This window comes from Polypterus senegalus, chromosome 11, assembly GCF_016835505.1.
Source record: "Polypterus senegalus isolate Bchr_013 chromosome 11, ASM1683550v1, whole genome shotgun sequence".
Taxonomy (NCBI): domain Eukaryota; kingdom Metazoa; phylum Chordata; class Cladistia; order Polypteriformes; family Polypteridae; genus Polypterus; species Polypterus senegalus.
In genome coordinates this window covers 55,348,851-55,374,654 of record NC_053164.1, presented here as the reverse complement: position 1 = coordinate 55,374,654, position 25,804 = coordinate 55,348,851, and the positions used below count along the sequence as shown (strand labels likewise).

Here is a 25,804-nt window from a genome sequence, read left to right as displayed (position 1 = left end):
AAAAAGTCTTCATCATTTGCCCTTTCTTATTCAAATGCAGCAACTTCTGTATACCACTTTTAGGTAAAACATTAATACATGGATTATTTCAGCTCTCTTAATATCTTATGAACAATTGTGTGTCATTTTGGGGTTCTTACTCAATTGTCAATTACTAAATTTTGATGATTTCTAACATAAATTCATTTTTAATAAATTCTAATCCAGTAATCTATTTTCAAGTTTTGTTATTATTTCTAAGCTCATCTATGTTTAAACCTATTCCTGCCTATGTAATCTGTTAGCTAGTGCATGCCTCCCAATTTCAAAAATCTCATGTTAAAGTTAGTCAATGAATATTATATAAATTACCCAAAATTATAGTTACAGCTATTCTTGTACAGTATACAGCAGTAACTATTTCTGTATCTTTAGTTTGCAATTATATTTATGGCAAAACAAGTTAATTATTAAAAAGAGTTTGTTTTGTTTTTATTGTTGCATATGGAATTTCATATGAAATTGCTAGGAACAGTTCAGTATTCATTATTCATTAAAACTTTGTTGTATCGGATGTATTTTTTAAAGCATCTGGTAAACATACTGTCTGCATTGAATACAACTACTCTACTAGCTTCTCCCTACCTACAGAGTCCTCTGTTTAAACTGTTTTAACAAACATGAACTATTGCAATATACAAGTATCCAGGGTTTAGTCATGAAATCAGCTTTCATGTGAATTCAAACTAATCACTAGTGTTGATCGGCAAATTTCGCCAAAACGTTTTTCGCAAAGAATATACTGTGTGTGCCAGTGACCAAGTTTGCCAAATATTTTCCTGGAAATTTGCCGTACAGCCAGCATAGGCAAACATTTTTTTTTCCAAGAGCTCAATGATGCTTTGCAAGGCCATTGTGATATCACTTAGCTGTAGCAGCCATGCACAGAACTTTCTTGCATGTATACTGTATGATCATTGCCAACATGGCCATTGCTGCATCACAAGCACATGAGAAAAAAAAGCTGTTTCAGCTACCAAGATGCTCCAAAACCATTTTACCATCTTCCCCCACAATCCACCAAACAGTGCTGTGCGACATTTATCCCCATCTCTAACCATACTTTTTTCTTCCACCCACGGTCGTTTCAATCCTCCAGGCTCTTCAATTGCCCTGTGTGGGTATCTGGTGAAATAGGCTCCGAGTAAATGCTTGTGTGAGCATGTAGGTGCCCTTTTGAGGTTGATTGGGGTTGCTTGGCTGATCGCACATTTACATGAAAATGTTAGCAGGTCAGTCAAGTGCTTCATTTTGGAGTAGATCTTTGTAGAGTCACCTTTTGAATGCATGGGCATCGTAAATTACAAATGAATGAGATTGTAATTTAGTCTAGTTTCTTAAAGAATGATTTGTTAATGTATATAGGGATGCACTGAGATAGAAATAGAAAGTTAAGAATGATGGTCATTTTGACAATATTGATTTTCCCTGCTAAGGTGAGATAAAGGGTAGATCTGTTAACATTGAGTTATTACCAAAATTGTGTTGAAAAAGATCAGGGGAAGAGGTCTTTTTTTACCAACTGCCTTCAGATTTTATAATGTACTGCCTAGCCAACCATGATTTACTGGATTTTAAAATGTTAATTTTAAATACACTATGGTCATAATATTTATGTATTTTACTGTGTTAACTCAAACATTTTTGTGAAACTTTTGAGTGTAAGCAGCTGTAGAACTGCAATGCACTTTTGGTTCAATAAAGTACCTGCCTATTGGTCTACTTATGTCATAGATGATAGACAAAGGGAAAACAATGTAAGCACAATAACAATGCTTATTGTTTCTTCTGCATTTGTATTATTTAAAGAGAGAGTGTCTTATTGTTATTACTTAATGAGAAAAAGTTGAGCAGGGAACAGAGAAAACAAAGTAATCACATAGAGAACCATAGCCACATGGAGTAAATTACCAAGTAGTGTGGTAGGGAGAAGGACTTCATGGACCTTTGAAACTCAACTTGATGTTGGAGAAATTAAGTGGGTAGGACTGGCCAGTTTTGTGAGGCTGAATAACTTATTCTAAGAAAAAAAACCTCAAATGTTCTACTGTTAGAAAAAATAAATACTTAGTTAATGTTTTTCATTGATACATTTAGTTCATTTTAACTTACTTATTTACCATTTACTCTTTCAAAACACTAAAATACGTATATTTTTATGTTTTGAAAATCGAGAGAGAGCTCTTGAAACCACTCACATCCTGTTGTAAAAAGCACTGCAGCTCCATTAATGCAGCCTTGGTCAGTGTTTCAGTATATCCCTTTCACCTCTCATTGTACAAATGTCTTTATTATAAAAAAAACTTGCACAGAGACGAGACGTGATTTTCTCGGAGAGACACTTATACATCCCACGAGAGAGACACATCTATGTCCACCAGAAAGAGATTTAACCACACCTAGGGCCAGAAATAAAGGACAAAGAGTAGATGAGAAAGTAGAGCGTCATAGAAAATTCAAAACTGTTTGTGCGGTACACATGCAGAGCAGGTTAGAAATAATGAAAGTACAAAAATTTGAAAGTCTCAAAAAAAGGAAAGGAAAGATTGCATTAGCACAAACAAACAGAAATCATTACTCGGTGAAATAATGGAAAGTGAAAAGAGATTGAATATATTGTTCGGACTTGAAATTTAAGCCAGAGACTTGTAGATCGTTTAATTCGTGTTGCCATCAGGAAAAAAAAAAAAAAGTAATGTTTCTTCCATGGGCCGCACGGTGGCGCAGTGGTAGCGCTGCTGCCTCGCAGTTAGGAGACCTGGGTTCGCTTCCCGGGTCCTCCCTGCGTGGAGTTTGCATATTCTCCCCGTGTCTGCGTGGGTTTCCTCCGGGCACTCCGGTTTCCTCCCACAGTCCAAAGACATGCAGGTTAGGTGGATTGGCGATTCTAAATTGGCCCTAGTGTGTGCTTGGTGTGTTTGTGTGTGTCCTGCGGTGGGTTGGCACCCTGCTCAGGATTGGTTCCTGCCTTGTGCCCTGTGTTGGCTGGGATTGGCTCCAGCAGACCCCCGTGACCCTGTATTCGGATTCAGTGGGTTAGACAATGGATGGATGGATGTTTCTTCCCAATGAAAAGGTGCATCCACGAGAATTAAAAGATTCCAAAAACGTTGGCTCAGTACACATACAAAGCAGGTTAGAGTTAATGGAAATACGAAAATTCTAAAGTCTCAAAAAAAGTATAGTAAAGATTTCATTAGCGCAAACAAACTGAAATTATTACTCGGTGAAATAACAGAACAGTGAAAAGAGATTGAATATATTGTTCGGATTTAAACTTTAAGTTGAAGACTTGTAGATCGTCTAATTCGTGTTGCCGGCAAGAATTGAAATCTTCCAAAAACATTGAAGTGGTATGAAGTCCTGTGAGACAGAGACTTTTAACATGAGATTCTTTCAAGTCACACCCTACTTACAACTATTTTCAAACAAGACCATGGTCATCTAACCTCAGTCGTGTGAATGCTTTTGTCAGACAAAGTTCCTGTGCTCTCAGCTCTCAGTTGTGTGAATACTTTTGGCAGACACACTTCCTGCACTCTCAGCTCTTATAAATTTTATCAAGACAATAATTTTATACGTTCTAGATGACACATCAACAACAAAGTGAAGAAGAAAGAGCATGGACAAACAATTGAAAAAGTTGTTTTATTTATTAAAGAGAAACAATATTCACTCACAGGCAATTATACGTTGCGTTCTTGCAATGTAAGTCCAAACATGGAATCAAAATTCAATGCGATCTTGAAGAAAAGTTAATTCCAAATATTGTTTTTACTAAAGTTTTAAAGTAAAAATGAAAAAAATGCATATGTAACAATTCCCATGAAAATAAATAATTATTTAAATTGAGTATCCTGTAAACCAAACCCGGGAGTGGGTGAGCGAAACGAGCAGGGGGCGGAGCCCCCTAGTCTTCAATAAAAATAAGTGCATTTGAAAATGAAGTCATTGGCAAAGCACAAAGTATAATTTGGGTTGAATAAATCTGGCAGGTGACATTCTTCCCTTGTGAAAACCTCCCACAGAAATTCTAAATATCTCATATTAGTGCTCAACCAATGTTGCTATTCCTGGTGTTACTTTTCAGATTCTTATGCAAACATTAAAAGTTAATTACCACTAGAATTACCAGAGCCTACGAAAAAAACTCATAGATCTGTCCCACCTTAAATCGCTTCTTAAATCCGTCCTCACCTCTCCACCAGTGTCTTTTGTCCTGTTAATGGGCAGATTAAGACCAGTAAGCAGCCGGCTATTCCATCCCCCACCGTCGCAGAACATGCACGAACTTCTCCCAGCTCATGCCTTGATTGATTATCTGGGAGTGAAGTGAAGTTTTAGTGTGGAAATAATAGATTGTTTTTGGAACACATGCATTTCATGTGTGTTCCGTTTCTACAGTAATCTGTATAAACACATTGTTAAAGCAGAAACTTTTTCATATTTTAGTAATAAATGTTACAGATTTATAAATTTTATGTCCGTTTCTTCTCAGCTGGGAATCAAGCTCAGGTCTCTGAGGCACGACAGGAAGGCTGTGACAACATATCTTACCACTACTCATGGGAGATGTATCATTCTTGAACTTTTTGTGAAAGTGTTTATATGATCTTTGGAAATCAGGCTTCATATATTCTATAGTTTATGCCTACATTTTGTAACATTTATTTCTAAAATATGAAAAAGTTTCTATTTTAACAGTGTTTACACAGATTACTATAGAAACGGAACACACATGAAATGCGTGTGTTCCAAATAATGATCTATTATTTCGCTCTAAAACTCCACTTCACTCCCAGATAATCAATCAAGGCATGAGCTGAGAGAAGTTTGTGCATGTTCTGCGACGGTTGGGGATGGAATAGCCAGCTGCTTGCTGCTCTTAATCTGCACATTAACAGGACAAAAGGCGCTGGGAGAGGTGTGGATGGATTTAAGTAGAGATTTAAGGTGGGACGGATCCACAAGTTTTTTCGTAGGCTCTGGTAATTCTAGTGTTAAAGCCTATGCCACAAAATAAACTCAAAATGCCTGAGACAAACCTGCCACCCTTTTTATTAAGATCCATTTAATATTTATTTAAAAATTCCAAAAAACCTTATGTCACCAAGAACACCTCTGAAACTGTATGTGAATTTTCATTGCAGAAGTACATTCATGTTTAACTAGTTATTTTTATTTTGTTTTTAGGCAAGCTAAAAGTATGGGTTACATACTTCTGTTCATATACTGTACAGTAGATAGATAGATAGAATACTTGTATTAATCAATGTCTTGTGAAACTTTACTTCTCCATATCTGTCTCACATCCAGGTATTTATATAAATAAAATAAAGCTCCTCTAATGATGGCAACTCTTCACTTTAAAGAACTCAGTTCACAAAAAAGCCCATCCCCACCTTAGCAGCATTGGAAAGTTTTATGTGGCTGGTGGTTGACATCTTTCAAAATTATCAACCTGGCCGGCTGAAAACACAACACACTCACACTTTGTTCTGCAGTCACCAATGCTCATTATGTGGTCTGTGTGTGGTTCTTACCACCCATTCTAATTCTATTATTGACTGAACTTTACGACACTCTCTACCTGCTTTGTCCAGGCAACACAAAATGTATGTTTACTTTGCAGCAGTTTTCAGTATAAAGGTGATGTGAAGCTTAAGGGTACCTTGACTTCTCAGTAGCTATCTAATGTATCAGCAAACTTTTGAATAGTTTGCTCATTTATTACTGGTGTCAACATAGGGGTTTGTCTGGCCTGGGTGCGGTTTCAAGGACCATAAAACCATAGCTTTAGTATGTTGCATTTCATACTCTTTTATGATGAACAGCATTACTGTAAACCATGGCCTTAAAGTGCTGTTAACCACTGCTATGCTACTGTTTTAGACAGGACCACCTAACACTCTTTGACCAGTTAAATACTACAAAATGCTTGGGTTTTGAAATATTTTAAATAAACAAATATTGATAGTCTCAATATTCAAATCAACACAAATGATGTTTTTTGTTATTTCCTATTGTTCAAATGAAGACATATATGAACTCAAGATGAATACTGAAGTGGGCATAGTTAGGAAAGGATTTCGAAAAGGTAATGAAATGTAAAATAGTAAATTAAATAGACGTGTTAGAACTAAAAGCAAAAGTTTTATCACAAACATTATTTTAATAGACTTTTCTGCTGACTTACCATCTTCTTCAGGTTTTAGTGCAGCTATTATGGCATAGTCTGTTTCATCTGCTTCACCTAAAAGTAGTGGCAATAATTAATAAATAATTGCATAATTTCTTTTAATAACTTTTATGGAATATATCAACCTAATTAAGGGTAAATTCAAAAAGCTTAGAGCATGAGATTTAGACTAGCACGGTCAGTATTATGCCAGTAGTAGGTGCAAAGTACACTCAGTAACTTTCTTTTATATTATTTAATTATACTATTTTGGTATCAATAAAAGGAAAACTTTAGCACGTATACCCTAGAAGAAGTATTATTAAATTACATAAAAATGATTAATAAAAGTCCACAAATCCATATAATGGTTCCTTTTTCAAATACAATATAAAATGTATTTTGCTAGGAATATGAAACAACTGCCCAACATATACATATATCTAGTGGTAAAGTATCAGTACAATATGGGAATATGGGAAATCAAAAAATAACACATTTAAAAATAACACATGTCAGAGTACAGCATAAACAATCAGAGTATATCAAATATAGTACATTATATTACAGTATATTAAATGCTAAAGATAAATCTAGTAAACTAAAAAATAACTGGATTAGGTGAATAAATGGAAACAAAGGATAATTAATGAATAAATAATTAAATGATGGATAATAGGAATCAGTACCAAGCTGAAAATCCTATTTGATAATCCACTATATAATAAAACTCTTAAGGTCTCAGTGTGTGTCAAATTCCAATGAGTAATCTGATTGGTCAGTTTAGCTCTGGTGTGATTGGTTAGTCTGGCATTGCTGAAGTCATCCAAAGATGAAGTGCAAGTGTGAGACAAATGAGAAGGACTAAAGCCATAAGAGGCAGGCTGAGAGTCGCCATCAAACTTATAAGTTCAAAAATGGAAAGTATGAAAGCAGACAGGTGGCAAGCATATGACAGAGCCTGAGGAGCAAGCTTTATAGTAATGCAATCGAGAGAAGGAGTTTTGGGCCAGAGAGATTCCAACACATGAGGATACAAAAGAAAGGCACTGAATGTATATGTAGGGCAAGAGATATCTAATATGATTAGAATTATTCTTCACTGTAAGTTATGTTTGCTGTGTATGTATTGTATCAAAACTGTTTGTTTCTTTTATAAACAGAAAAATGAAAAATATTGATCAAAATTAATTTAAATTCAGTTGAAAAAAAATTGAGCAGTTTTAGGTTCTCGGTCATATGTGTGGAATTGCAGTAACTGGAGACCTGTGTAATTCAAGACCCTCTTGTATTCATTATAAACTAAGTATTTTGCTGTGTAGCTGGTACCAAATGACTTTCAGGTTCAGCTGGCATAGTTTGACACGTCATGACCAAAAATATAAATGGCAGAAAAAAAACATAACTAAGTTAATAATAGGCACAATGTAATTCTCTAGAGCAGGGGTGCCCACACTTTTTTGGCTTGCAAGCTACTTTTAAAATGACCAGGTCAAAATGATATACCTACATTAAAAATAATATGATGATATATATATATATATATATATATATACGAGGTGTGGCAGAGATGAGTAAGACAGATTTTTTATTTACCAAAGTTTTTATTTTTTTCAAACATCAATATTATCCCCTTTAAAGTAGTTCCCTTGGGCAGCTACACACCGATGGAGATGTTGTTCCCACTGTTGGTAACAACGCTGGAAGTCTTCAACCGGTATGGTCTTTAGCATGTCCTTTACACTCTTTTGGATGTTTTCTAAAGTCCTGAAATGACGTCCTTTGAGGACATTTTTCAGTTTAGGAAAAAGGAAAAAGTCACATGTTCAATGTTTTCATTGGTTTTCGAAAATTGAAGTCCTCCCTGAACGGTGTTCATCTTCAACGTGTTTTCTGCCTTCCAAAAATGATTTGTGCCAGCGAAAAACTTGAGCTCGGGATAAAGAATGTTCCCCATAGGCCTGTTTTAACTTTTCAAACGTCACACTTGCCGTTTAATGGCACAACGTTGCTCCAAATTCTGCTGTTCAATTTGCGTGATGTACAACCAAAAAGACAACTTCGCTAATAGCAGTCACAAAAATCAGGTAGTTAACGGAAGGAGTTGAAACTCGCACTGAGCTATGGGAGGGTACTAATACATGTGCTCTATCAAGGACAACAGCGCAGCATTGCCAGATCGCTTGCAGTGTTGCCAGTCTCATTACTTTTCTGCCACGCCTCGTATATACACACTCACCTAAAGGATTATTAGGAACACCTGTTCAATTTCTCATTAATGCAATTATCTAATCAACCAATCACATGGCAGTTGCTTCAATGCATTTAGGGGTGTGGTCCTGGTCAAGACAATCTCCTGAACTCCAAACTGAATGTCAGAATGGGAAAGAAAGGTGATTTAAGCAATTTTGAGAGTGGCACGGTTGTTGGTGGCAGACGGGCCGGTCTGAGTATTTCACAATCTGCTCAGTTACTGGGATTTTCACGCATAATCATTTCTAGGGTTTACAAAGAATGGTGTGAAAAGGGAAAAACATCCAGTATGCGGCAGTCCTGTGGGCGAAAATGCCTTGTTGATGCCAGAGGTCAGAGGAGAATGGGCCGACTGATTCAAGCTGATAGAAGAGCAACTTTGACTGAAATAACCACTTGTTACAACCGAGGTATGCAGCAAAGCATTTGTGAAGCCACAACACGCACAACCTTGAGAGGATGGGCTACAACAGCAGAAGACCCACGGTACCACTCATCTCCACTACGAATAGGAAAAAGAGGCTACAATTTGCACGAGCTCACCAAAATTGGACAGTTGAAGACTGGAAAAATGTTGCCTGGTCTGATGAGTCTCGATTTCTGTTGAGACATTCAAATGGTAGAGTCAGAATTTGGCGTAAACAGAATGAGAACATGGATCCATCATGCCTTGTTACCACTGTGCAGGCTGGTGGTGGTGGTGGTGTAATGGTGTGGGGAATGTTTTCTTGGCACACTTTAGGCCCCTTAGTGCCAATTGGGCATCGTTTAAATGCCACGGGCTACCTGAGCATTGTTTCTGACCATGTCCATCCCTTCATGACCACCATGTACCCATCCTCTGATGGCTACTTCCAGCAGGATAATGCACCATGTCACAAAGCTCGAATCATTTCAAATTGGTTTCTTGAACATGACAATGAGTTCACTGTACTAAAATGGCCCCCACAGTCACCAGATCTCAACCCAATAGAGCATCTTTGGGATGTGGTGGAACGGGAGCTTTGTGCCCTGGATGTGCATCCCACAAATCTCCATCAACTGCAAGATGCTATCCTATCAATATGGGCCAACATTTCTAAAGAATGCTTTCAGCACCTTGTTGAATCAATGCCACGTAGAATTAAGGCAGTTCTGAAGGCGAAAGGGGGTCAAACACAGTATTAGTATGGTGTTCCTAATAATCCTTTAGGTGAGTGTGTATATATACTGTATATACGAGGTGTGGCAGAAAAGTAATGAGACTGGCAACACTGCAAGCGATCTGGCAACGCTGCGCTGTTGTCCTTGATAGAGCACGTGTATCAGTACCCTCCCATAGCTCAGTGCGAGTTTCAACTCCTTCCATTAACTACGTGATTTTTGTGACTGCTATTAGCGAAGTTGTGTTTTTGGTTGTGCGTCACGCAAAATGGAAAAGCGGAATTTGGAGCAACGTTGTGCCATTAAACGGCAAGTCTGACGTTTGAAAAGTTAAAACAGGCCTATGGGGAACATTCTTTATCCCGAGCTCAAGTTTTTCGCTGGCACAAATCATTTTTGGAAGGCAGAAAACACGTTGAAGATGAACACCGTTCAGGGAGGACTTCAACTTTCGAAAACCAATGAAAACATTGAACGTGTGAACACTCTTGTGAGATCAGACCGTCGTTTAACATTAAGAATGTTGAGTGAACAATTAAATTTGAACAGATTTACAGTTCATCAAATTTTGACTGAAAATTTGCACATGCGAAAGGTCTGTGCCAAAATGGTGCTGAAAAACTGCCCTCTCCATAACAGAATTTTTGACCTCAAAGGGCATTCCTGTGGTTCCCCAGCCCCCTTATTCACCTGACCTCAGTCTGTGTGACTTTTTCCTTTTTCCTAAACTGAAAAATGTCCTCAAAGGACATCATTTCGGGACTTTAGAAAACATCCAAAAGAGTGTAACGGACATGCTGAAGACCATACCAGTTGAAGACTTCCAGCGCTGCTATCAACAGTGGGAACAACGTCTCCATCGGTGTGTAGCTGCCCAAGGGAACTACTTTGAAGGGGATAACATTGATGTTTGAAAAAAATAAAAACTTTGATAAATAAAAAATCAGACTCATTACTTTTCTGCCACACCTCGTATATACAGTATATATATATACTGAGTATAGTTCATACATAAAATATATGTTGTCGTACCTTGCATAACTGAATAACCTTTATGGCACAATAACAATTCAATGCATTTATGGTCGCTACAGTATTTGGATTTAATAATCTTCATGTGGGAAAAGGCTGACTCGTATAAATAAGAAGAGCCGAATAATGCAGTCAAGGAGCTTTTGAATTCAGCCAAGTGAAAAATGACGGCTGTCCGATTACCTGCGATTTTAGTTTAGGAAGTCAGTTTCGTAGTTTTTATGAAGTTCAAAAGTGCCTTTCCACATTTTCCTTCTTTGGAATAGCAATGATAGATTGACAGGTCAGACACACGCACTTCAATTGTGACATTGTGAGAGAAAAAAATCCTCTTCTAATTCCACATAAAGCCCATACCCTCCCCAAACAATTTTTTTTTAAAATCCCTTCTTTAGTCGACATAACTTGGAAGGCTAACTAGATCATAGCCCGGGGTTTTGCAGTAGCTCGCGTTTTTGATTGTGCGTGTGGGATGACCAGTGTGTTAGAAGAAAGGAGATCTCAGACTTGCCACCCTGTATGTCAATCAAGTGGCAAATGCCATAGGGAGGATATATGATAGACTAACGTTTAAAAAAAAATGTTTTTGAATGCAATGCAATCTACTTGCACTACCTTTGCGATCTACTGGTCGATCGCGATCGACGCATTGGGCACCCCTGCTGTTGAGCATAATCTGAATATTAATTTGATTAACTGAGCCTCTGACATCATAAAGGCAGGGCCTTATTCTCAAATACATATGCTTACCTTTGGAATCTTAACAGGATGGTCCTTTTTTATTAAAATAAATATTTTTTGTTTGTCTTTATGCAGTTTCTAGTTCATGGTGTTGGAAGTTTAAATCTGGTTGGTTTAAGATGAATAATTGCACTGGAAGAACAACTTGAACCTGACGATATCAGATTGTCCACTGCAGTACACGTACCATCACTCAAGGACACATTTGTAGAATATGAATATTTCTGGTCATTCTCAATACTATTTTAAAAAGTATTTTTTCTTATAATAATGGGATATATTATAGTTTGTATTGACACAGTTCTCTAGATTATACTTTTTATGTACAGAAACTCCCAGGTTAATAGTTAGAGTTTAAAACATTTATTGACAAAGATAAAGAGTACTGTACCTTTCTTTTTGGCTCTATAGCAGCAACAAATGACTCCTACAATAATGATGACACATGCAGCACCTCTTCCTATTGAATCATAATCTATTTTCTCTGTAGGGAAAAATACAACAAAATTTTACCTTTCTTGAAATAATGTCTTTTCTTTATAAACAGATAGATATTTGTAGGTTTTTAAATGTATAATTTGCAATAATACAGTTTTTATATTGTACATAAAAATATAAACATTTTTTGTTATGGTTACGAATCCTTACAAATGTAAGGATTTTGCATTAAATCATTAAAGACTTGGTGCTGTTAATAATACATATAGTATTTAACACTTATTAAGCATAACTAATACTAATAATGATAAAATGAGTACTTATGGCTACATTTTGCGTAATTATATATACATTTTGGCAATCACAAAGTAGCCAGCTATTGACAGTTTGTTTTTTTTATTTTGTGTAAGCTTCAGTTATTATATTGATATTTATTCAATTAATTATATGTACACATTGGCTATCAAAAAGTAACCAGATATTGACTTTTTGTTAAGCTTTAACTTTTATATTGATAACAGCAAAATACCTGCGCTTCGCAGCAGAGAAGTAGTGTGTTAAAGAAGTTATGAAAAAGAAAAGGAAAAATTTTTAAAATAATGTAACATGATTGTCAATGTAATTGTCGTAGACTTATTTTAGTATTGAGAGTGAATTTAATGATTGTAAAGATTTTAAGTTATGATTGTAAATGTTGTGTATAAGAAATGCACATTTTTAGGATGTAAGGATCTCTTTGTAAACGACATGTACAGTTCTGCCCTTAGGCTGTAAAATGACCAAGCTGTCTGCTGAGCTTACTCTTGAGCATGCAACGTACAGTTGGCCATGTGAGAAGCAATCTTGTGTCAAGTCAATGTCGACCTTTTTTAAAGTCTGGCCCTGTGACTTATTTATTGTTATAGCAAAGCAGTCTGTTACTGGAAATTGGAGGCGTTTGAATTGGAATTAGTATGGGTGAGGTTTAGTGGTAGCCTGAAAGAAGAATGAGCAGTCTTTCCAGTGAGCATGACGAACAGCTAAGGAAAGTAAGGAAGTGAATAAGGAGGCACATGAGCACGGGATGTCGTTAATGTATATAGGCAGGGAACCAACCACATGGCAAGTGTGAGGACAATGGCCATACAGAAAAAGGAAGGGGGACTGGGGGCGGCCCTTGTGCATCTCTGCCGTGAAATAAATCCTCTGTTAACGGAAATAAGGAATGAAACCGTCAAAAGGAGAGGTCAGGTTCAAAAGTTCCTTATGGCATAATGGTAAGAACCACCAAAAAGAAAACATCATTTTCAAAACATACTGAACATTTCTAAGTACAGTGTAAAGGATGAGCATAGGAAATTTGGGCTTCCTTCATATATTGGAAGTCGCAGAAATAGTGAGGAGGGGTTTCCCCTATTTATATATACAGTTTAGCGGGTACACCCGTTCCAATTGAGTGTTGCAATAGGACATGAAACATACCTAACTTTTGTAAGTACACTGCAAGGAATGAGCACGCCAAATTTCAACTTCCCACCTATATGGAAAGTGGGAGAATTACTGATGAGTCAGTGAGGGCCTTCTCCCATCAATTATAGGGACACTTTGGCTGCAACAAAGTAACCAGCTATTTACAGTTTGTTTTTTTTTTACATTATATTCTTGGTTTTTTATATTGGGACTGTTTAAGACTGTTTATCCAAGATTTATTGTATTTGGACTGTACCCTTCATAAGATATCCCAGTTTTTACCTTCTCTACACGACTGCCGGGGGATTTGTTTAATTTTGGATGTGCTTTGTCTCTTGACATATCAGAGATCTGGGACTTCGCAAAGTGTGGTTTGCCTCATTGGCATAGGCAAAATGGAAGGATTTGGGGAGAGAAAGAAAGCATTGCTATTTCTTATTTATCCCTTCTTCCCCAATATACAATAGGCTCCATAACCATAACACCTGGCAATAATATGAACTCTAGTTCAGAGCTATCAAATGTAATAATGTACTACCTTAACCTAAGACTACGAAATGTCAACCAAAGTTCAGAAGCAATGTTTCTATGACCAAATAGTGAACTTTGTGAGCTGGAATGTCTAGGGTCCTAATCATGAAGTAAAGAGAAAGAAAGTACAGGTCTAAATGCCAAGATAGTATTTTTACAAGAGATTCACTTATTAAGCAAGAACCTGTTTCGGTTGCAAAAAGAGTAGATTGGCCAATTTTTTTCACTCCATCTATAAAAAGAAAACTAAGTGTGTGGGAATCTTAATACACAGAACTATTCAATTTGTAGTGACAGATAATATCTGATTCTGAATGGCGATATGTCATGGTGATGGGCAATTTATCTAATACTAAACTGGTTTTAATAAATGTCTCTGCATCTAACATGGAAAACAGAAGTTTCTTCTAAAATGTACTTGCATCTATCCCTAATATGAACACTCACAAATTATAATGGCCAGAGACTAACTGTGTGTTAAATCCAGACCTGGATAGATCCTCACGCTGCAGCAGAGATAACATTAAATACTGCAAAGATAATTACACAGTTTGCAATGGATCATAACTTATTAGCAATGGAGGTTTTTAAATACTAATCTAAGAGCATACTCTTTCTTCTCCCCAATACATCATTGCTACTCAAGAATTGATTATTTCCTCATAGACAATAATTTTTTACCTTCTATCAAATCTTGTATGATGCTATTGTAATCTCTGACCATGATCCTCTGATCATGGAGCTTAAATTACTGCATCCAGCACAGTAATCTCGTAGTTGGTATTTTAAACCCCTTGTGATTAGCTGATGAGAACTGTACAGAATCCATATCCAAGCAAATTGATTATTTCCTTGAGACAAATGTATCCTCAGAGGTCTCAGCAGGTATACTCTGAAAGCATTTTTAAGAGGACACATTATTTCATACTTGGAAACCAAGAATGTGATGAGTTAATCAGCAAAATCACCAGAATAGATCTTATATCTCCTCCTTGAACCGTCACCTTATCGTGGTGGAGGGATTTGCGTGTCCCAATGATCCTAGGAGCTATGTTGTCCGGGGCTTTATGCCCCTGGTAGGGCCACCCAAGGCAAACTGGTCCTAGGTGAGGGATGAGACAAAGAGCGGTTCAACAAACCTCCAATGAAGATAAAACTTTGGACAACGCTTTCCCTTGCCCCGGACGCGGGTCACCGGGGCCCCCCTCTGGAGCCAGGCCTGGAGGTGGGGCTCGATGGCGAGCGCCTGGTGGCCGGGCCTGCACCCATGGGGCTGCCGGGCACAGCCCAAGAGGTAACGTGGGTCCTCCTCCCCATGGGCTCACCACCTATGGGAGGGGCCAAGGAGGTTGGGTGCAGTGTGAGTTGGGTGGTGGCCGAAGGCGGGGACCTTGGCGGTCTGATCCTCGGCTACAGAAACTGGCTCTTGGGACGGGAATGTCACCTCTGAAGGGGAAGGAGCCTGAGCTAGTGCGCGAGGTCGAGAGGTTCCGCTAGATATAGTCGGACTCACCTCGACGCACAGCTTGGACTCTGGAACCAATCTCCTTGAGAGGGGCTGGACTCTCTACCACTCTGGAGTTGCCCCGTGAGAGGCCGAGCAGGTGTGGGCATACTTATTGCCCCCACTGGAGCCTGTGCATTGGGGTTTACCCCGTGGAGAGGGTGGCCTCCTCCGCCTTCGGGTGGGGAAGGGTCCTGACTGTTGTTTGTGCATATGCCAACAGCAGTTTGGAGTATCCACCCTTTTGGAGTCTCTGAGGGGTTGCTAGAGGGCATACCTTCTGGGATTCCCTCGTTTTGCTGGGAGACTTCAATGCTCACGGGCAATGACAGTGAGACCTGGAAGGGCGTGATTGGGAGGAATGGCCCCCGATCTGAACCCGAGCGTGTTTTGTTATTGACTTCTGTGCTCGCCATGGATTGTCCATAACGAACACCATGTTCAAGCATAAGGGTGTTCATATGTGCACTTGGCACCAGGACACCCTAGGCCTCAGGTCGATGATCGACTTTGTGGTCGGTCGCCGGACTTGCGCCATATGTCTTGGACACTCGGGTGAAGAGAGGGGCGGAGCTGTCAACTGATCACCACCTGGTGGTGAGTTGGCTTCATGGTGGGGAAGATGCCGGTCAGACCTGGTAGGCCCAAACGTGTTGTGAGGGTCTGCTGGGAACGGCTGGCAGAGTCCCCTGTCAGAAGTAGCTTCAACTCCCACCTCCGCAGAACTTCAACCACGCCCCGAGGGAGGTGGGGACATTGAGTCCAATGGGCCATGTTCCGTGCTCTATTGTTGAGGCGGCTGACCGGAGCTGTGGCCGCAAGGTGGTCGGTGCCTGTCGGGCGGCAATCCCCAACCCGCTGGTGGACACCGCGTGAGGGATGCCGTCAAGCTGAAGAAGGAGTCCTATAGGACTTTTTGTCCTGTGGGTCTCTGGAGGCAGCTGATAGGTACCGCAGGCCAAGCGAACGCTGCTTCGTTGTTGCTGAGGCAAAACTCGGGCATGGGAGGAGTTTGGAGAGGCCATGGAGAACACTTTCGGACGGCTTCGAGGAGATTCTGGTCCACCGTCCGCGCCTCAGGAGGGGAAGCAGTGCAGTGTCAACACCGTATATGGTGGGATGGTGCGCTGCTGACCTCACTGACGCTAGGGTCGGTGGGAGGAGTACTTCAAGACCTCCTCAATCCCACTAACATGCCTTCCACGAGGAAGCAGAGCCTGGGGACTCTGAGGTGGGCTCTCCCATCTCTGGGACTGAAGTCACCGAGGTGGTCAAAAACTCCTTGGTGGCAGGGCCCCGGGTGGATGAGATACCGAGTTCCTTAAGGCTCTGGATGTTGTAGGACTGTCTTGGTTGACACGCCTCTGCAACATCGCATGGACATCGGGACAGTGCCTCTGGATTGGCAGACCGGGTGGTGGTCCCCTCTTAAAAGGGGACCGGAGGGTGTGTTCCAACTATAGAGGGATCACACCTCAGCCTCCCTGGAAAAGTCTATTCGGGGTTCTGGAGAGGAGGGTCCGCCGGATAGTCGAACCTCGGATTCAGGAGGAACAGTGTGGTTTTCGCCCTGGTCGCTGAACAGTGGACCAGCTCTTCACCCTTAGCAGAGTCCTGAGGGTGCATGGGAGTTTGCCCGACCGGTCTACATGTGTTTTGTGGACTTGGAAAAGGCATTCGACCGTGTCCCTCGGGAATCCTGTGGGGGTGCTCCGGGAGTATGGGGTACCGGACCCCTGATAAGAGCTGTTCGGTCTCTGTACAACCGTGTCAGAGCTTGGTCCGCATTGCCGCAGTAAGTCGAGCCCGCTTCCAGTGAGAGTTGGACTCGCCAGGGCTGCCCTTTGTCACCATTCTGTTCATAACTTTATGGACAGAATTTCTAGGCGCAGCCAGGGTGTTGAAGGGGTCCGTTTGGTGGACTCAGGATTGGGTCACTGCTTTTGCAGATGATGTTGTCCTGTTTGCTTCATCAGGCCGTGATCTTCAGCTCTCTGGATCGGTTCGCAGCTGAGTGTGAAGCGGCTGGGATGAGAATCAGCACCTCCAAATCCGAGAGCATGGTCCTCAGCCGGAAAAGGGGGGAGTGCCCTCTCAGGGTTGGGGAGAGATCCTGCCCCAAGTGGAGGAGTTCAAGTATCTCGGGGTCTTGTTCACGAGTGAGGGAAGAATGGAGCGTGAGATCGACAGGCGGATCGGTGCGCGCATCCGCAGTGATGCGGCTCTGCATCGGTCTGTCGTGGTGAAAAAGGAGCTGAGCCGTAAGGCAAAGCTCTCAATTTACCAGTCGATCTACGCTCCTACCCTCACCTATGGTCATGAGCTATGGGTAGTGACCGAAAGAACGAGATCGCGAATACAAGCGCTGAAATGAGTTTCCTCCGCAGGGTGTCTGGGCTTTCCCTTAAAGATAGGGTGAGAAGCTCAGTCATCCGGGAGGGGCTCAGAGTAGAGCCGCTGCTCCTCCGCATCGAGAGGAGTCAGATGAGGTGGCTCGGGCATCTGATCAGGATGCCTCCTGGACGCCTCCCTGGTGAGGTGTTCCGGGCACGTCCAAACGGGAGGAGGCCCCGGGGAAGACCCAGGACACGCTGGAGGGACTATGTCTCCGGCTGGCCTGGGAACGCCTTTGGGATTCTCCCGAAGAGCTGGAAGAAGTGGCCGGGAGAGGGAAGTCTGGGCCTCTGCTTGCTGCTGCCCCCGACCGACCTCGGATAAGCGGAAGAGGATGGATGGATAGATCTTATATATGCCAGGTCTCCAAATGAGGCACTTTATAGAAAAGATAAAAAAGGTTTTGCAATTTAACCTCTTGAATATTAAAGAAATGGAACAACTCATCTTTAAACCACAATATCATTATTAAGAACACAGAGAGAAGGCCAATAAGATTTTAGCTCAACAAATCCACAAGCAGGAAGCCCGCAATGTAATAACAGCAATGACAACCTAGACAGATTTAGAGAGTACAATAATCCTTATATTTCACCCAGTCTAAAGAAAATACAACACAATCTAATAAGTTCTTTGACTCATTACATATGCCACAGCTTGGCAGTCTTAGTCCTGTGGAAATGGATAAACCTCTGACACTCTCAGAATTACTATATGCTATAAACTCACTTCAAAGTGGAAAAGCAGCCGGCACTGATGGCTACCCAGTGGAATTTCATAACATTTTTTTTTTCAAATAAGTTAGCCCTACTATTATTAGCAACATTTACAGAATCTAATCTGTCTCAGACTTTTCAACAATCATTCATTTCTGTTTTTCTATCTTACTACAATGTGCATCATACAGACCAATCTCACTTCTGAATTATGACATTAAAATACTCTCCAAAGTTTTAGTTCTAGTAGCTAGAAGGATTGAGAATGTGCTTATATCACAAAATCAAACTGGATTTACTAAAGGCAGACACTTAGCTTGTAATTTTCAATGTTTATTTAATATATTCACCCATTAAATCTAAAACTCCAGAAATCGTACTATCTGTGGATGCAGAAAAAGCACAGGACATGGTTGAATGGGACTACCTATTCACCACATTGCACAAATTTGGTTTCAGCCCAAACATATGTGTATGGATCAGATTACTTTATACTAGTCCAGAAGTCTCAGTTTGTATTAATATTACTGGCCTTCGGCCTAGGGGAACCAGGGCCAGGTACAAGCCACTGTTGGTAGAGGGTGTAGCCGCAGTAATATGGTGAAAGGAATAAAATAAGCAGGCAGTAGTCATGAGTGCCAGACCATACTTCTATGTTCTACATTATTCTCATTTACCCAAAAATATATAAATGCTTCAATTGTTCCATAAAAAACATGATGATCAGTTAAACAATGGTGCATGCCAATTTCCTCTGCAGATCAATAGTATAAACATATTTACTTTGGTTCAACAATAATATTGTTATCAGCTATCAAGAAGTACCTGATTAGAATATATATGTACACTTTTAATATGAGAGGAAATCACAAAAATAAGTGATTGCAATAAAATGATATGTGATAGGTCCAAATCCATAATATACAACCAACATTTTTTAAGGAAGCAAAATTTATGTTGTGCAGTATAATCAGAAAAAGACCATAATAAACGAGATTAAACAGTAGTGTCTGTGCATTTATGCAGCATTCCATTTCAAGTGGAAAGTCAGAATTTTCAACTGGAACACTCAAGACTGGTCTGCCAAGTCCGAGTTTGTCTGATTTCAGATCATGACATAAATCCAAAATGGCAATCTATACCGCACTCTTTAGTGAAAGCTGTACTGTTATACAATTTGTTAGCACTTCTGTCTATTTGTGTCTCATTTAGTAGTCATACAGTACTGTCCAACTTCTATCTGTGGACATTCGCTACATTTTTTGGATGCACAAAATACCGTATGTTGTTGTTCATTTCTATTTATTCCAAAAAACAAGGTTTTCCTGGGCGCGTTCATATTTTTTTTCCCAAATGTTTTACTGGAACCTCGTCATTTAGGGCGTGACATCATTCCTAGCTCTGACATCTGACTTCCAAGGTAAATGGAATGCAGCATTAGAGCAAGTGGACCACTGCCCCCATGTTCCAGCAGATGTGCAAAAGTTAAAAAAATAGTAAACTTTATGTTTAGTTTTTATATCGTATGCAATTTGTTGTCTTTCTTTTTTCCAGAAGCTGTGTTGTCACTTCTCAGGCAGGGGGGTATTGATACCTTCTACCAGGCCTCCATGGCCACATTCCTTGTAATCTCTGTTGGAACTTACCACTGCTGTATGTGACTTTGGTCCCATTTCCCTGCCTTGTTATACATTTATAGGTGAGAAATTCTTTTCATCTAAGAATATACTAGCAGACACAGGAAGAAATTCCAAACTCAACACAGAACGCTGACCTGCTGTGTTTCTATTCCAAATGTGGGGAGCCATTAGACAGTAGTCCTGTCCACTACATCATCATGCCAGCCAATTAATCATTTTATATTAAAATATTAATGAAATGAAGTTGGGTGGCACAATGGTCCAATGGTTACAGTTCCTTGTTGGTCACTGCCTTTGTGTTGTCTCCCATGCACTACATTCTGCAGGTACATTTTAAAGATATCCATACTAGGTTAACTGACCCCTCTAAACTGATCCAAATTCAGTGACAGTGTCTGTTTGTGTGTGTTCCTCTAACGGACTTGTATCCTGTTCAGGGTTAAATCTGGATGCTGATGCAAAAGCCTCTAGTCTTACAAATGACTGGATTTAGAAAATAAATGGACAGGTGGGTGAATGCTTTGGTGCATGATAAATCACATAAAAGGAAAACTGTTTAACAAACAAAAGTAAGGAAATACTCTATATTAATTAAAATATATCTGTTCTATCTATCTATTTTTGTGACTCTGTTCTTTCCAGCTCAGGCCCATGTTCAGCTGGAGGGTAACAGAGCAGTATCAGGTACTTGACAGGACACATGTGGCATTAATCTATTGCTGGATAGCAACCATTGCTAAAATAAAGAAGCACTGTAAATTTATAAAGTATTCATGTAAAGTAAAAGCTTCACACAAAAAATATTACTAAGGTATAATAGAAATTGAAATAATTAAAGGTTCTTTGAATAACAAAAGCTTCACACATCAATATTGTTCATATCACAAGAAGCCTGCTTGCAACAAATATTCATATAATTACTTAATTAGTTACTTAATAATTACCTTCATTATGTGGTATAGAATTCTTTAAATTCATGCTTCATCTATCAACAAGAAAGAGAAGGATTGATCCAATAAATTGATGGAACAGAAAACGCTGTGGAGGCAACAATGAAAAAAAAATGAAAATCATATACAGTAGACAATATTTAAAATGATTGCATATAGCTTTATTTATGCAAAATAAGAAAAACATCAATGGCAGTTCTGGATCATTTGGTGTTACAGGTGAAATCACAGAAGGTGCCTCCCCACACCTTTCAATGGCTCAAACTGTATTTATGAATTTGGAACTCTGTGCTATTAGTACCAAGTTTATTACAACAAATTATTTCAGAACACAATTACAAAGTAAAATAATACATTCTCCCTGTTAGGCAGAAATTTAAATATTCAGTGCTAAATGAAATAAGTAACAATCCAATTCTGAAATGGTACAGATATAGCACATACATTGCATAGTACAAAAGCAAATAAATATTAAGGTATTGTAATCAGTGTTAGGCTTTCACATGCAAAAAGAAATATGCGATCCTCGTCTTGAATTACAATTAAATTAGTTATATGCCTGCAGACATCAAAATGAAAACTCCAGATTCATTCTGCTACATCAATGTAATAAAAAAGCATACTCAATAATTTTATATTGTAGCCTTTTTGCAGCAGCCTGGTGACAATGTATTAAGATATGTACCATTAAATAATGTAAACTACCTGTTGATCTTATCTTCATTTGACAGCTAACTAATGAAAAAGAGTAACATTAAAATGTAACATATTGTGTGTGTAACCTTAATATTTAGCTGTCTTCTCCTCCTTTTTCTTTCATTTTTAGAAAAGTGGCAGATTTCTTTGAGCTCTTCATGTTTAAACATTATGATTTTCAATGTTAAATAAACTGTTACAGCTCTTATAATGGATACACTACCAAGGTTATCTTATGAAGTGGTTGCCAGTCTCCCTATTACTCAAAGGTTATGGCTGGCTGTTGACTAAACCAAGTCAACATGCTACAAATGTAATTTCATTGTTTATTTTATTTAATTAGGTTATTAATTGTAAATCAGGGGATCATTTCAGGCTTTGTACTGTATATTGTTTGCTGGGGTAAAATTCCATATTCTTATGTGCATTTAAAGAATACATTGGAAGCATTCATGCATAATATTAGATTTCATTTCACTGTACTGTGAGAGACTATGAGAATAAACTTCTTGGACTCCATTCTAGCCAGAAGAAAGCAGCAGTAGTGGGAGGTGCAGTGAAGACCAGTGGGAAAGTCTGTTTGGGTGCAATCATTTGGATGAGAGAAATGGGTGCACACTATGTGGAGATGATTTGCCACCCTGGCATTTGCTTATACTGTTTCTGCCTGTAACTGCATCTGGGAAATGTATTATAAATGACAATGACCACGTTGTCAGCAAAGACTTTTGTTCGCAGATGTCAGTATAGAGAGGCATAAGACAGTAGTGGCAAGTAAGTGTCACTCAAGTTTTTGGATTAACTAAAAAACAAATAAAAAGCATGTAAACTATTGTTGGCATGGAAGGGATTAAGTATTATAAGGACCATCTTACTTTATTCGTGATTTTAGATCTTTGTTTTTTGTTTTTTTGTTAGCTTCCAAATATGTCTCTTGTTCCATACAGGATCCTCCTCTCCATGTGTTTGGTTTTTCTTCCTTGACCTTTTCAATTGCCAATTTTCCATGTGTTCACAAAAGATTCACTATGCTACCCATATTATTTCTTTCTTTAAATTTTTACTTTCCTTTTTCTTCTAGATGGGCCTAGACACTCGTGTGTTTATAGCTTAGGTGTATATTGCTGAGTGGAAACACCAGATGTAAGTGGTCAGGATGACCTTTCACTTCTCTTGATCTGTTAACATCCTCTCACCCATGAAAATCATGTCTCCGCATCCTTTTCAGTTTTTCTGCTTAGTGAATCTTGTCACTCCTTTGGTGCAAACTAACTTTTAATATTCATTTATGAGATGTTTATCTAGAGCAGTCTGTTCTTTTGAGTTATACAGTAGCCCCCTTCTAAACATATAGTACACTTGTATTCTTCAACTCTGCTCTGTAAAGGTGACATTTTAAAGCTCTTTTTTTGCTCACCATGCGACCAAATCTTCTTCAGATCTGTTACTTCCCTGTTTGCCCAAACTATTTGCCCTATAATGTACACATTTCAATCTTTTCTATTACCCAAATGTGAAATTTCAATGCAAGTCTTTCCAGTTTTAGGAGAGTAGTATAGCACTTTACTTTTATTGGCATTTCAGGAGAATTATCAGACATACTCATAACAAAGTCTGTTACACAGATAACATATATAGACAACCAGTGCTCACAGGAAACACAAAACTAAATGTCACAAATAAGGCTATTAAAAAGTAGAATACCAATCCTAATTTTTATATTAATTTAATATTTATACAGTTGCTTTCAAAAATATTTTCCCATTCATTGATATTCTAATAACATATACTGTACATATTAAATTTTTTGCTCTTTAATATGCAGATCTCTTTAATTCCTTTCGAAAGAGAGCCAAGCTAGACAGTCGCTCTGAGACTTAATTGATCCATATCCTGTTCAACACTTCAAGTGTAGTGGTGGCTTTGAGGGTAGGGATTTGTGCCGGCAATAAGAAGGTTGCTGGTTCGAATCCTGTAAACGCCAGATGTGACTCTACTGCATTGGGCCCTTGAGCAAGGACATTAACCTGCAATTGCTTCATCCTTGGTATGACGTTAACCTGCATCTAGCCCCACAAGCAGGTCCTCCAGCTTGCTTGGGTACCTTGAGGTTTGGGGCTAGGATTGTTGTGGTGTGGTGGGTGCTGTATCAGCACATTCTCCCAACCTCCTATTCAATGCACTTTCAAAATTTTTAGGCACAACTACATAAAAATGTGGATGAAATATTTGTTTTATTCAAAATATCACTCTAGTGACTTATTACTAAAAACCACATCTGCAAAAATGACAGATCATGACCACATCATTGACACAACTTCCACTCCAACAAGTGGTCATACCTTTACAAGATTACTGAACATTCCTCATGGTAGGACTCGACTGTGCCATCAACCTTTGCCAACTGCTTTAACTCATTCAAAATTGTCAAGCCTGATTTGTCTGTGATTTTCTCACTTGTTTATGTGTTGCTCACTTCCTTTGGTGACTTAGAAGACTAAAAATACATTTTTATCTATGGAAAATCAGAAAAAGTGGCTTCCAGTTTAGAAGGGACTTCCAGTTTAGAAGGTAGTAGTTACAACATTCAATCTGAATTAGAGAAGTGCTGTGACATCTCTTCTAATCCAGAGTGGTTCAGAGCAGGCTTTGCAAACCACAAACAAGTGTGAATTGTGACATGGTCCTGAAGCAGAAGGTAGAGGGCCTTTTCACTGCTTTTCCTACATTCACTACCAAAGATACCAGAGCAAATTAACTTCATATTTTCCACGCCTTTTCAGACATGTAACCAATATTGATTACATTGTCAACATTATTAAACATTTTACACATGATCTTCCTGGCACCAACTTGAACCATGGATTTATTTTGTGTGGAGATCACCATGCTTCCATTATTTTAAAGTTATTTGGACCCTGAGTCAACCATGACTGAAGTGTACAGCTTATTTCTTCATTGTAGTGTTTGACAGGAATTCCTCAAAAAATCTCGAGCACCATATTTTTCTCTAGCTTTAGAGGTTTAATGATAACACAATAGTCGATTTTTACAGTTTGGTTTTAAAACAATCAATACAGTAATCCTTTCTCGATAGGTGAAAATCTGCGAAGTAGAAACCATATGTTTGTATGGTTATTTTTATATATTTTAAGCCCTTAGAAACTCTCCCACACTGTTTATAAATATTCTCCGCACAGTTATACAGTAAACCCTCGTTTATAGCGGTTGATCCGCTCCAGACAGATAAATAAATTTCCACGAAGTAGTATTCTTTATTTATAAATCTAATATTTTCACAGTTAGAGTATAGAAAACCTGTTTACGACCTTCTAAATACGTTTTTTAACATTATTAGAGCCCTCTAGACATGAAATAACACCCTTTAGTCAAAAGTTTAAACTGTGCTCATGACAAGACAGAGATGACAGTTCTTTCTCACAATTAAAAGAATGCAAACATATCTTCCTGAGATAGCTTCTCAGCCATCTGCCAATAGCATCCCTTGTATGAAATCAACTGGGCAAACAAACTGAGGAAGCATGTAGCATAAATGAAAAGACCCATTGTCCGCAGAAATCCACGAACCAACAAAAAATCCGTGATATATACATTTAAAATCCGCAATGGAGTGAAGCCGCGAAAGTCAAAGTGTGATATAGCGAGGGATCACTGTACAATCTAAAACACAAATGCTGAAATTTTGAATTTCATATTTCACTAAACAGAAGCTAATCTTTGTCATCTTATAAATTCACAATACCAGTTTTCAAGCTTTTACAAGATTATTCAAAATATTTTTAGTTAAGAAATGTAACTTTGATTTTTTTAAACACACATAAAAGCCAGTTATCTTTATATATAATACACTGTGATGGCTGTTTGATTGTCTTTCCAGAATTTTAAATCACCTGTAGCTCTTAAACTATTTCACCTATTGACCTGAAATTTGGTACACATATACTTCGTGATGTCTACTATCTGCTGATGATTGACCTCCAAGGTTATTCCTCTTTTTACTTTTATTTTATTTTATTGAAGAATCAACTCTCGGCAGCGGCCAGCATCCCTACCACCTTTGCCGTCACTTCCTCTACCTC

General features: G+C 38.9%; 1 protein-coding gene across 5 annotated transcripts in view; it reads right to left on the bottom strand.

Moving 5' to 3' along the window:
• Nucleotides 1-25,804, bottom strand: part of LOC120539006 (myb-like protein X) — a 65,974-nt gene that overhangs the window by 34,106 nt on the left and 6,064 nt on the right. For all 5 annotated transcript variants that reach the window (XM_039768678.1, XM_039768680.1, XM_039768679.1 and 2 more), the window contains exons 2-4: nt 21,003-21,096; nt 11,778-11,870; nt 6,236-6,292 (exon numbers count right to left, since the gene is read on the bottom strand). In XM_039768678.1, coding sequence (XP_039624612.1) covers nt 6,236-6,292; nt 11,778-11,870; nt 21,003-21,036 — 184 coding nt within the window. In that variant the 5' untranslated portion in view covers nt 21,037-21,096. The remainder of the gene's footprint in view (nt 1-6,235; nt 6,293-11,777; nt 11,871-21,002; nt 21,097-25,804) is intronic.